We start from the raw sequence: 12,446 nt of genomic DNA on the forward strand, positions 1-12,446 counted from the left end.
GCGTGCGTGCGTGCGTGCGTGCGTGCGTGCGTGCGTGCGTGTGCGTGCGTGCGTGCGTGCGTGCGTGCGTGCGTGCGTGCGTGCGTGCGTGCGTGCGTGCGTGCGTGCGTGCGTGCGTGCGTGCGTGCGTGCGTGCGTGCGTGCGTGCGTGCGTGCGTGCGTGCGTGCGTGCGTGCGTGTGTGTGTGTGTGTGTGTGTGTGTGTGTGTGTAAGTGTAAGGGAAGGGCAAAAGTTTTTCAACGGTCTCAATTATCTCAGAAAGTATTGATTTATTGAAAAAATGTTTCGAAAAGATCTAGAAAAATGTTAAAATTTAATGTCAAAACATTAAAATCTTAAATTTAAATAATTTTAAACCCCCATTTTTTATAACCTACTCCTATACCCTTTTTTGAGACCTTATAAAAACACTACAACACTTTATCCACTTTAGGTCAACCGTTTTGAAGCTATCAGAGTTTTTATGTTAAGATTGTGACTGCGTAAACCAATCAACATGAAAACCGTAATCTAGCTTTCTAATATAATACATTTTTTGTTTAGCAGGTCTAATAAGCTACAACGTAATATATTGTATAAGAAAACCACCTGATTTTACCATGATCCAATTTTATAAAAGATTTTGTATAAAATGTGTAATATAAAATTGGATATCGGCCAAACAAGCTGGTTTTTTCACATGGTGCACCTTATGACCTGCTGAACAAAAAAAAAGGTTATATAACCTCGATAGATTAGGGCTAGATATATAATAAACGATGTAACATTTTATGTTACACCGATATTTTACTATAAAATTAACTGGGCTTTTCAATCCAAAGCTCAAGTAAATATCACCAACTGATAGATTTTTTTAAGCTTTACTATTTTTGTTTAAAGTTGCAAACCATTTAAAAACATTTTTCGAATAAATCAATATACTTTCTGAGATAATATAGTTTAGCTGTCGCGAAACTTTTTCCCCCGCACTGAATATTAATTATCTATTAATATATAATATATAAATTAATGATGATTTATTAATAAATTCAAAGTTTTAAATACTATACTTATTAGCTCTTTGTGATTAATTCCATTTGATTAAAAATGTGTTCCTTAAGTAGTTTTATTTCAAATAGAGAAGAAACAATAAATTGTCTATCAGAGAGACAGAAAAAAAAACAGATAAGGATTGAATTCGTGAAATAAATAAATTTCGGGTTTGTGATACGATAAATTGTCATTGAAAAGCATGACTTATTCTTTAAAAGGAAAATGTCGTGGGTAAACAGAAATGTGAGAAACGCGTGGTGTGTGACTTGTTAGTTGTTTGCCGAAAACTGCATCGGTCGGCGCGGGCTTCATTTGAAGCTTTGACGCGATTTTCTGCATAATAATCTTGTCGTTTTCAGTATTTTTCTTAATCGTTCTTTTATCGCTCTGTTTTTCTTTCTGAGAAATATTGCGCTTGCGATAGTAAAGAACCTCGCCGGCCAAAGTAATCATCGCTAAAGCGAGACCAAACAAAGTCGCGATGAATACACCTCCTGTATAGAAAGAAGTAGATATAAAAGCGTATCAAGTGATAAATATAAAAGAGATACTATATGTGTAAATGACAAGTGTTTAATAAAAAAAAAATATTATTATAATCGCCTCAAATACTTAATAACTTTTTTCAATTTGTATATCTCATCTCTCTTCTTTTTTTCATACATGTTCATACATTTTCACATATGTATATGTATGTATGTATGTATGTATTTTTAATAATAAATGTAAAAGAAATGGTACACAACTAACCCAAACTCTCCAATGTAATTCCTTCGTTCTCGTCGGAATTCGGACACTGAGTTTTCAACGTCTGATTCCAATACTTGGCCGCCAACATCTCAAAATACCTATCTTTCTGTAAATCGAGAATCCTGAAATGTAAAAAAATTTATACATTTTTACATACAATATTTGTCACATGTATCTCTGATGCAGTCGCCATGATAATATCTCGATATTACATAATTACATTTATACATATATGCGTTATCGTTTATAGTTTATAGTTTTATATGCATATACATATATATATACATACAAGTTTCATTTCTTCTCAAAATTAGAGAACGAATTCATTTTCTCTCATTGCCAATTACTTGTATGTGAGAATACGCGCAAAAATATTTTTAATGTAACGCTACTACTTTACAACGTGTGCACAAACATATTGTACATTTGTTGCAAATTTTAATTTTCCATTTCTTTCAACCAAAGCAACAATAAACAAACATATAATAAAGGAGAGTAATTTGTAAATGAAGTAATGTATGTATGTATGTAAATTAATTGCGATTAATTGCGATTAATATAAATGAAAAATGAATCAATCACAGACTTTCTACTTATTTCTTCTTGCAAATGACTGCCCTGCTGCACGGCAATGGCATACGGTTGCTCGGCAAATACTTCGCCCACTTCCGTAAGATTACAATTCTTCGTTACTTCGTACTTAATCTCGGACGAATCATGAATAAAGGCAAACTCTGCATTTTCACTCTCTATCACCTAAAGAAATATCGATCGTTATACATATGTATGTATATTCGTCATATCAAGCTCGCGATACGAGATACGAGAGGATTAAAGGAAAAAGGAAACGTTTTAAACGAGAAGGTTTATAGAAAATTCTCCTTTTCTCTTTTTTTCTTCTTCTACCTTCTTGAAACCTTCCTCGATTGTTTTTACGGGACCGACTTGAGTGATGGCTTGCAGAATGTGACCATATTGTTCCTTTATTGGATAGTCCCAGACACGATATTCTATCTGATCGCTGGTACTATTTAGTGTAATTTCTTTCCATACCCTACAAATAAATGGTAAATGATAAGTGATATATGAAATATGCGCGCATAATGTTACCTTTACTATTTTACCGGTAATTTTAACCGGTAAAGGTAAAGCATGCAAGTAACGACGATATATAGAGACTTTTACATACGTGTAAAGCTTGTCCTCGGCATTTTTCATGTTTATAAAATATTGATGGGCACTAGAGTTGGCCAAAACGGTATAATTTATGCGCGATTGTCTCGCCAATTGTTCCAACGACTGTACAGGCGACTACGTAATGAAATACATACATATATATATATATATATATATATATATATATATATATATATATATATATATATATATATATATATATTGTATATACACATACACGAGAAATTGTATATATATTGTATATATCAATACGCGAGAAATGGCGTGTTTCGCAATCGGTACGTAATAAATATTTCTTACCATTAATTAAGTAAAATAAAACAACAAACTAATCTCTATAATAATAAATTTAATTTTTGTAACAAGAGATGATAATTTTTGTGACAAGAGAGACATGTATGTGTACATACTACATACCTGCATTCTTTCGACTGTAAGAAAAGCAGCCAAATTTGCAGTAAAAGTCGCGAGCATCAATACAACGAACAACCAATAGGCTGCAACCAGAGTTCTGCTTGATAACGCCTTTGGGGCTTCGCCGCCACCTTGTGGTGTAAAAGATGTCAATGCAAACCAAAAGCTTTCTTTCAACGTAAATTCTCTGCAAAAGCATTTCAAACAAGTTATTAGTCTATTGATTATATAATATAATATAATATAGCAAAGGGATGAGAAAAATTTTCGAAAAAAATTAAATTAAAAATCAACGTGTTAGTATTGTATGTACAATACGATAAGAGATGAGCCTAATGAACTAATGAATACACGATAAATAATTATTAATATTTGCGATCGATATTCACACGTATGTATGTATGCATGTATGTGTGTACATATACATACATACATATTTACAAGAAAAAGCGCGATAATGCAATAATTCCTGTAAACACAAGATGTACATTATACATATATATATATATATATATATATATATATATATATATATATATATGTGTGTGTGTGTGTGTGTGTGTGTGTGTGTGTAATAGGTATATATACTACTTACCGACAAGGATAGGGATAGAGTCGTTTGTTGTTTCTCGCACTGTACGGTGAATATTTGTCCAGTATCCAAATCATAATACCAGTTAAAGTTAAGGCTCCCACGATGCTAAGCCAAACTTCGAGTCTTAGTACCGTCATAAACTTGAATAAGGACGTTTTACGAACTGGCTTCCTCATTACTTGAAAACAAAAAATTAAGCTAAATCATCCGATATGTATTCCGTATACCGTATACATATACATATATTCGATCGTCAGCATCTCGAGCTAAAGTCTCCCAAAGTCTCATTGTCAATTATAATATCATCAGATAGATTGTGGACATAAAAGAGAAAAGGAAAAGGCTAAAAATCAGAAAGGCAAAAAAAAAAAAAAAATAAAGAAGCGAACAAAGAGAGAATGTTGTTGTTACATGCTGTGTCAAAATTGCTGTGCCACATTATCTTTCTTATATACGTATATACATATGCATATTGCAAGAATATATAAATTGCACATACCAATAAGTATACCAGACTGTTCGAAATACGGTGCAACGAAATCAATGACTTCTTCTCGCTCCGACGTCATTGTCAACGCCGCAACAGCGATATCAGTTTCCTATACCCAAATATTAACGAAGCATGAATATACATATATATATATTATATATCTTCTTGCTACAATCACACACATACACACACACACACACACACACAGAGCAAATATGTAATACATCATCGAGATATTTTGCTTTTCAATACCTCTTTTGCAAATCAAATTTTTATGAACAATCATTTCGATGACTATATTGATAATAATGAGAATAATAAAGTATGTATCATATATCATAGCACCTGTGCAATAAAGATTTGGCAATAAAAATATTTGTGTTGTACTCATAATAAAATATATGTAGGTATGTATAATAAAACGTATAATAAAACAAAATGTGAATAAATAAAATAATCACTACTACATGGCAATGTTGACGGTGAAAAATGATGAAAAACTGCCGATTGCCGACTTTGTATTCGATTGCGGATGACAGTGAAAAAGTAATATTAAAAGTAAGTAGTATTAAAGACATACGGAAAAAAAACATTCGATCTTGTCAAGTTGAAATGTAAGCACAAATCTTGTTTTAAAAGTCAAACTTACTCCTTTAGCCAAATCGCCTATTACACCGCTCCATTCGCCATTCGGCAATTTCTTGCCAAATTCTTCATCTTCGGGAATAACAAGGTCATAATCGAATTGCATTTCTTCGGATAATTTTTTCACAAAGTCAATACAGTAACCTTCCCAAATTTCCTTTCCATCTTCGTTGCGCATTTCTTGACCTGTCACTGGATCTCTCTTAATAACCGACCAAGGGATTGCCTATTTAATCATACGCAAATTTAAGTCCAAATATATATATATATAATAGACTTATGTTCAACTTGCGACCTACCTATTATTAGTATTATAAAAGTAATAAAGCGCCATCGAATCAAACAATTTATAATAAACGCATTTGCGAACATTCTGCATACATGTGTATGTAAATAAAATGTTAATTCAATTAATGCGACTGAAAGATCGTGGTCAACTTTATTTTGCTAATAAATTTACACTATAAATAAATAAATTAATGAATTGACAATTTATCAATTCAATCAACCGTTGCCTTTTCCACGTCCAAACGTTTCAAAGTACTAGAGATAATAATGATTCTTCGTGTTCGAAGATATAATATTGTTTCTCATCGTTTAATGATACGTAACGAAACCGTCGCCGTCGCCGTCGCCGTCGCCGTCGCCGTCGCGTCGTTACAAACGCGTATACAAACGCGAATCGTAGTGAAACGCCGGCGCCGTAGTGAAGTGCCGTTCTTACCGGTGCCGTTCCAATCCGGAAGAATCGCCTGGCTGGTTCGATTTTCTTTCCGTCTGCTTCTTTAATTTTTGTACGTCTCGTCCAAATCGCAAGTGCATCCGCAAAACCGCGACTAACCGTTTGCAACTCGATCTCTGCTTTGTAAGTGATCATCGCCTTTTCTGACCAGTATTCAAAAGTGTCATTACTATCCAATCTCTAGAACATAGAAAGAGTAGAAATAAGTAGAAAAAATATAGATATTATACATATCGGAAAATATTTTGGAAAAAAAGAAAGAAAAAGCGCATTTTAATATTTTAAATGTGTGTGTGTGTGTGTGTGTGTGTGTGTGTGTGTGTGTGTACATTTAAAATTTTAAAATATTAAAATGCGTCTTTTCTTTTTTTTTTTTTTTTTTTTTTGCAAAATATCTTGCGATCAATAGACTTACTAAACTTTTGATTATTGAAATTGATTTTGGATATACCTACTCACCGTCATTAAAATTTTATTAAATGTCTCCGCTGTAATATTCGAAATTGAGGCGGGATTAATAGATTTATCACACTGACCTGTCTTTGGCGTCACACTTACACCCGCCTTTTGAACGTCGCTCATCAAGCTTATAATTAAGCCAATCAGACGTTTGAAATAATAAGGGAATATCTAATAATATAATATGAGACTTTTTAATATATATCTCCTTCTTTCTAAACATATACATAGACATAACAGATGTTTATTGGGAAAAAATTTATTTCTTTTCAAAAAAGAGAAAATTTTCTCTGATGTTGGCCAAAATATTGGCTATATTATTCAATGACTTTCACATGTGGCCGACAAAGGTAAATTTTTTCAATAGCATAGAGCATAGATACACCACTAATTTCATCAAAGTATTGTTTCGTTGAAAAACTTACCTTGAAATTTGTAGGGCAATTGCAAGATGCTTCGCCCATTAAACGGCAACAAATGTCAGTTTTCATAGTAAGAACGGTGAATGAAACATTCAGCTGAAGATCACCAGTAATGTATCGAAAGTCGTGATAATTATTGTCTGTGAACACTAAATTCCAAATACCATCTCTTTTAACGAGTCCTCCACCGATAGCCTAAAAGATTTTATGAAATTGTTCACGCATAAGCTTCGACATGTTATTTAAAACCTTGAAGAGATATTATACTTTTTTATGTGTACTATAAAATAATAAAAAGAATTCATTTTTTTAACTAAAACTAATTTCCGTATACCGTTTACCGTTTTAAACAGTTCTTCCATTTTCGCTGTACTAGCGTAAATAACATAATAAGATGGCGACGGCCGCATACTCCGTATTTTTGACACAGTTCTTTCTGTTAATTCGTCGATGACTACCAATCTAATTATTGAATTTCCAATAAGATAATAAAGGCTCTGGTTTAGCTCTAAAATCATTATATATACACACCTGACATATTCAGTATTGAAAAACACATTAAATTACGGCAAAAGTGTATTATTCTCTACATATTATATATATATATATATATATATATATATATATATATATATATATATATATATATATATATACATACATATATTCAGTGACAATGAGATAAATGTAGGACACCTATATGTAATATATCCTACATAAACTCGCTAGAGTTGGAACGGAACGAATTATTACGGTACGGCAGTGTACTTGTACTATACATAGGTATGTATATGTGCATATGATACATATATATTATATCCTTTTTATTTTGATAATTTATCGATAAAAAATAATAATCCATGTGCATGAATGTAGATTATAATAAGACAAATTGCGCGCAAAACATCTAAAGTATGCCTGAAAAGAGGAATCATCTTTGCGCACGCACACACACACACACACACCTCTCTCATCTTCAAAGATTAAACCAACGTCCGTTGCATTTTTCATAATCAAAAGATCATCAATCGCTTGAACATATGGATTTATACTGCAGTCGCCACGTTTGTATATTATTCCTCTTTCGTCCGCAACTATTCGCAGTTTGTCCCAACCAGTCCACGTCATATCCAATATGATACTTATTCCTTTATATAAAACGGCACAAACTGTCGAAAGGAATAAAAATTGATACTTTTACGCGAATTATATATTTTTAATTTGTATCGTCATTGGGGAAAAAATTTTTACTTTTCTCAAAGGTAAATACAAATATGTGTATACAAAATGTTCCAAGATTAAATGTCAAAACTTTATTGAAAACAAAATAAAAATGAGGAAATCTCTAAAGGACTTTTCTTATACTTGCAATTAGTTTATATCGATCCCCCCCCCCCCCTCTTCCCTCACGTTTCTAAAGTTTTGACATTTAATTTCGGGACACTCTGTATATATTGCGTGTAAAATTTGTGTATATATAATGGCAAACAACATATGGCATATTAAAAGTAAATCTAATTTGACCATTTAGTTTATACACAAAATACATGAACGAAATACCTTTCTCGAAACTCGCGTCAACATTCTCGCGATTTACCGTAACGGTGGAAACGTGAACGGTAATCATATCGTTGGCGAAATTCCGTTCTGCCTCTGGAATCGCGTCGTTTAATATACCCAAAATAGATGAATCGGCTTCTTCTATCACAACCACTTGGAAACAAATGAGAAAGGTTTACCATTAATCACGGGTTAATCACGTCGATAAATCGGGAAATCATTACTCTACGACTCTACGCAGATATTGTGCTCTTTTTTGCATTTATATTAAATTATTAATTAATTAAATTGTACTATTTAAAAAAAAACTAATATTTTGTGCATAACAGATGTATCTTACAGCATATCTTATAGCCGACTAAACATTCTCACTCACACATGTTCCTTTATATTTTGAGGCTAAGAAGGCTAAGAAGGATAAGAAGAGGATTGCACACAAAATACACTGTATATATTATATGTATATAATGTATATTATATTTTAAGAAAATGTGTCTTACTACAAATAGACACAAGACAATGATTATTCAATCGTCAAATATTCATAATTAATTAGTTGTTGCTAATATTTGAAAAGAGAAAAAAAGGAGAAGAAAGAGAAAGGAGAGAGGGAAGGGGGGGGGGGGGGGAAATAAATAATACACCGTTTTAAATACCTTTTTCCCACGAGTGAAAAATATGTGACAAGTACACTTACGGAAGTTCATCGGCGTTTGACAAAGCACAATTGGCAGAAAGAAGGGAAAAATCAATATCAATATGGGCGACGTTCTCGTCCTCATAGCGAAGTCGATTAAGATGGGAGGACACGGATGAACAAACAACACTTTTGTCTCGTTTCGAGCAGCAGGTGCTAGAACAATATGATGTGGACGGCATGGCGCGATGAAGCCGACGATGGTCACGCCTGCGCCGATGCCATGCCGGAGCCGGAGCCGGAGCCGGAGACACAACGATTCATTATGAATATTATATATCGGCACCTATCGAATCATGAATCCCTTTTTCCTGCTCGCTGCGACTATCGGCCACCATCGGGCCATCGATTTATCATAAAAGTTCGTCTTTACGAGTTCGCACGTAGAACGTAGATGCGAACGACTCATTTATATACCATTGAAAAACTGAAACGCCACATTTTCAAGGACTATCGTTTCTACATCTCTTATAAGTCTTATATTTTATATTTTTACGCTATTTTGATTGGATTATTAAAGACTACATTTTTATATCGCGTAAAGACTGTCTCATTATTAGATTATTTTTGTCTAATAATTCAATACATTATGCACGTATGCGCGCGCATATCATTTTTCTCCAATATATTATGCAAAATTAATGAACAGTCTTGTATTATTTCAAACTGTTGAACACAAAAATTTTTTACTAAACGTAACAACAACGGAAAAGACAACGACAACGACAACGACAACGACAACGACAACAACAACAACGACAACACCAGGAGCGGCAACAACAACAATAGCAATAAAAGGGATGACATCAAAACATCACTGATTGATAATACAATACATCGTACTCAACCAAGACCTAATAATTATTGTAAAAATGTATTTTACTACGGTGAAAAAAGAAATCATTGCGTTTATTGTATCATATCAAACCGCAATGCACGCAAGGCAATGCGCGCGTCGTTGTATACTTGTTAGTTATTAAGTATCCATGGTTCTCAAAGCCCATAACAACTTTTAATAAATGATGATATAATGATATTAAACTTCCGTAATATGTCACTATGACAAAATGATCGATACGCATATTATTGATTCACTATACACTATACAATACATATGTCACACACTGCGTTTACTGCAGGTATAATCGCAAATCGCTCCATCGTTGACAACTCCAAGCATCTAATCGATAATAAGCCACGTCATAAAAATATCCTACGAATTGGTACACACGTAAAATATGCATTTTCTATAATCATTCTATATTTTTCGCAGCACAAGTCATACATGTACATATATATTATAAAGAAATAATAATCAAAATTTATTAACGATAAATTGTCATAAATAATGTAAACTTGATAGCTATAATTAAATATTTTTTCAAGTACTTTTCGAGTTATGAGGCTTGAAAATTGCAATACCACCGGCATTTGCGTTATCCAAGGTGTACCGAAACGAATACGTAGAGCCATTTCTGCATTGTATCAAAGATTGTCATACTGTTGGGAAGTAAATGCGCGGGAGCCACTTTCAGCATTTAATATAACACCTTGGGTAATAAAAATGCTAGCGGTACTGTAATTTTCAAGCCCCATAACTCGAAAAGTACTTAATAAAAAAATATTTAATTATAATATTTTGAAAAACTCTCGACATAAGCTCTGCAAGAATATGCAATAAAAAATAGAGGATTCCATTAAAAAAATTGAAAGTGACCGTCACGTAACCTTGACAACGCTATTTAAGCTCATAATAATATATGTTATGTAATGCGCCATATAAAACCCTATAACTTTTGTATGAAACATTTTTTTTGAAAATGCATATTTTTCAAAATATTAAAGGGTTTCCACACTTTTGGTAAACCCTAATATATATGTATAACTTTTTATTACGCATGAGCTTTATATTGTATATTTGTTGTTTGACAAATAAAACGTCCTGTAATGTAGATGTAAAATTTTCCTCGATATAAAAAAATTTATTTATTAATTCAAATCACATTAAACACACACACATACAGAGAGAGAGAGAGAGAGAGAGAGAGAGAGAGAGAGAGAGATATTGTATACATGTGTGTACATATAAACATAGTCTCTGCCAATAAAGTATTCGGACTGATATCATACTAATATTCCACGCTTGAGAAGATAGCGATTCGTTGATGCGCAGTCACAGGGAATAATAATGTCACTTAAATCAAGATTGAGATCGGCCACGCAGATGTTTAAGCACGGCGAACGGCAAACCGCGACAGGTGTAGAAATAGGATGCTTCGATAGTTCTCGCGTTATTTTTAGATTGTACCAAAGTTGTGGGAACGGTTTCAACAAAAACAGGTATCGTAACCATAAGTACTAACGCTGCTAAAATCTTTTTATCAATCAAATTTTTAGCACCAAGAGCTAGATATTACATTTTAAATAGCTCGGGCAATAATTCATCGAACATGTATAAATTAATTGCTGCATTTATTACGCAAACTTTTTATTCACATGTTGCAACGTAATAGTGCAATGTATGTAAACTTTACGTAATTATTGACAAATAACTAACGTGTGGATAATAATAATAATAATAGATATGTATAAATAATTCCGCAATATAAAAAATGCTATTATATAGTACATATAAGTCTGTATGCACAGAGATAAGAATATGTTTTCTTTAGAATATAAGCTCATGTTGAAAACATACATACATACATATACATACATATACGTATGCATATATGGGAACTGCAGGAAATGCAGGAAATACTCCTGATGATTCTTTATATGTATAATATATTTAGACATACCGTATTATAATAATATAAACGTTACATCTTAATAGTTAAAATTCTCCGATAAAAAATATATAATATATATTATATATATATATATATATATATATATATATATATATATATATATATATATTAAAGTATTATGCAAGTATGTAATAAATACACTATCAATAATTGGTAAGATATAAGACGCATATTCACACAATCTTATCGCAGCTAATATAATAATATAATAATATTGATATATTCCATTTCCATATGCACGCATATTCACGTGTTTTGTAATGTTTTTATAAAAATGACACATAAGATGATATTCATAATCCGATTTTAAATATAAAATCAGATTAGGTATATGAATATCGTCTATAAAAATTTTATATACATATATTATTATAATTTCAAATATTACCTGCAAATGAAAACTACTATTTGACGGATGTGTAATTTTCTTCTCGTTAGATGTCGCCAATGTCCAATCAAGTTAAAATATGAGGCACGATTATCCGTGCGATATTATATAAACAATAAATATTATAAAATATTATATTGTATAAACTAAGCTAAAATGTGTGAAAAAAAGCAAATAATTTTAAAATTAACCAGACAATTAAGTATGTGCGAAATATATATCTTTAAAGATAAAAAATAAAA

General features: G+C 32.2%; 1 protein-coding gene across 1 annotated transcript; it reads right to left on the reverse strand.

The window, feature by feature from the left end:
* Positions 1-18: 18 nt before the first annotated feature.
* Positions 19-9,525, reverse strand: Ir8a (Ionotropic receptor 8a). The gene is given in 17 exon segments (XM_072897703.1): positions 19-1,526; positions 1,783-1,904; positions 2,369-2,538; positions 2,689-2,836; positions 2,972-3,093; positions 3,397-3,580; positions 3,989-4,166; positions 4,488-4,587; positions 5,128-5,349; positions 5,848-6,045; positions 6,325-6,495; positions 6,750-6,941; positions 7,088-7,254; positions 7,712-7,915; positions 8,307-8,459; positions 9,004-9,106; positions 9,108-9,525. Coding segments are annotated over 17 exon segments (2,802 nt in total). The 5' UTR covers positions 9,186-9,525; the 3' UTR covers positions 19-1,236.
* Between the last annotated feature and the right edge of the window lie 2,921 nt (positions 9,526-12,446).

Source organism: Anoplolepis gracilipes, chromosome 8, assembly GCF_047496725.1.
Source record: "Anoplolepis gracilipes chromosome 8, ASM4749672v1, whole genome shotgun sequence".
Lineage (NCBI taxonomy): Eukaryota > Metazoa > Arthropoda > Insecta > Hymenoptera > Formicidae > Anoplolepis > Anoplolepis gracilipes.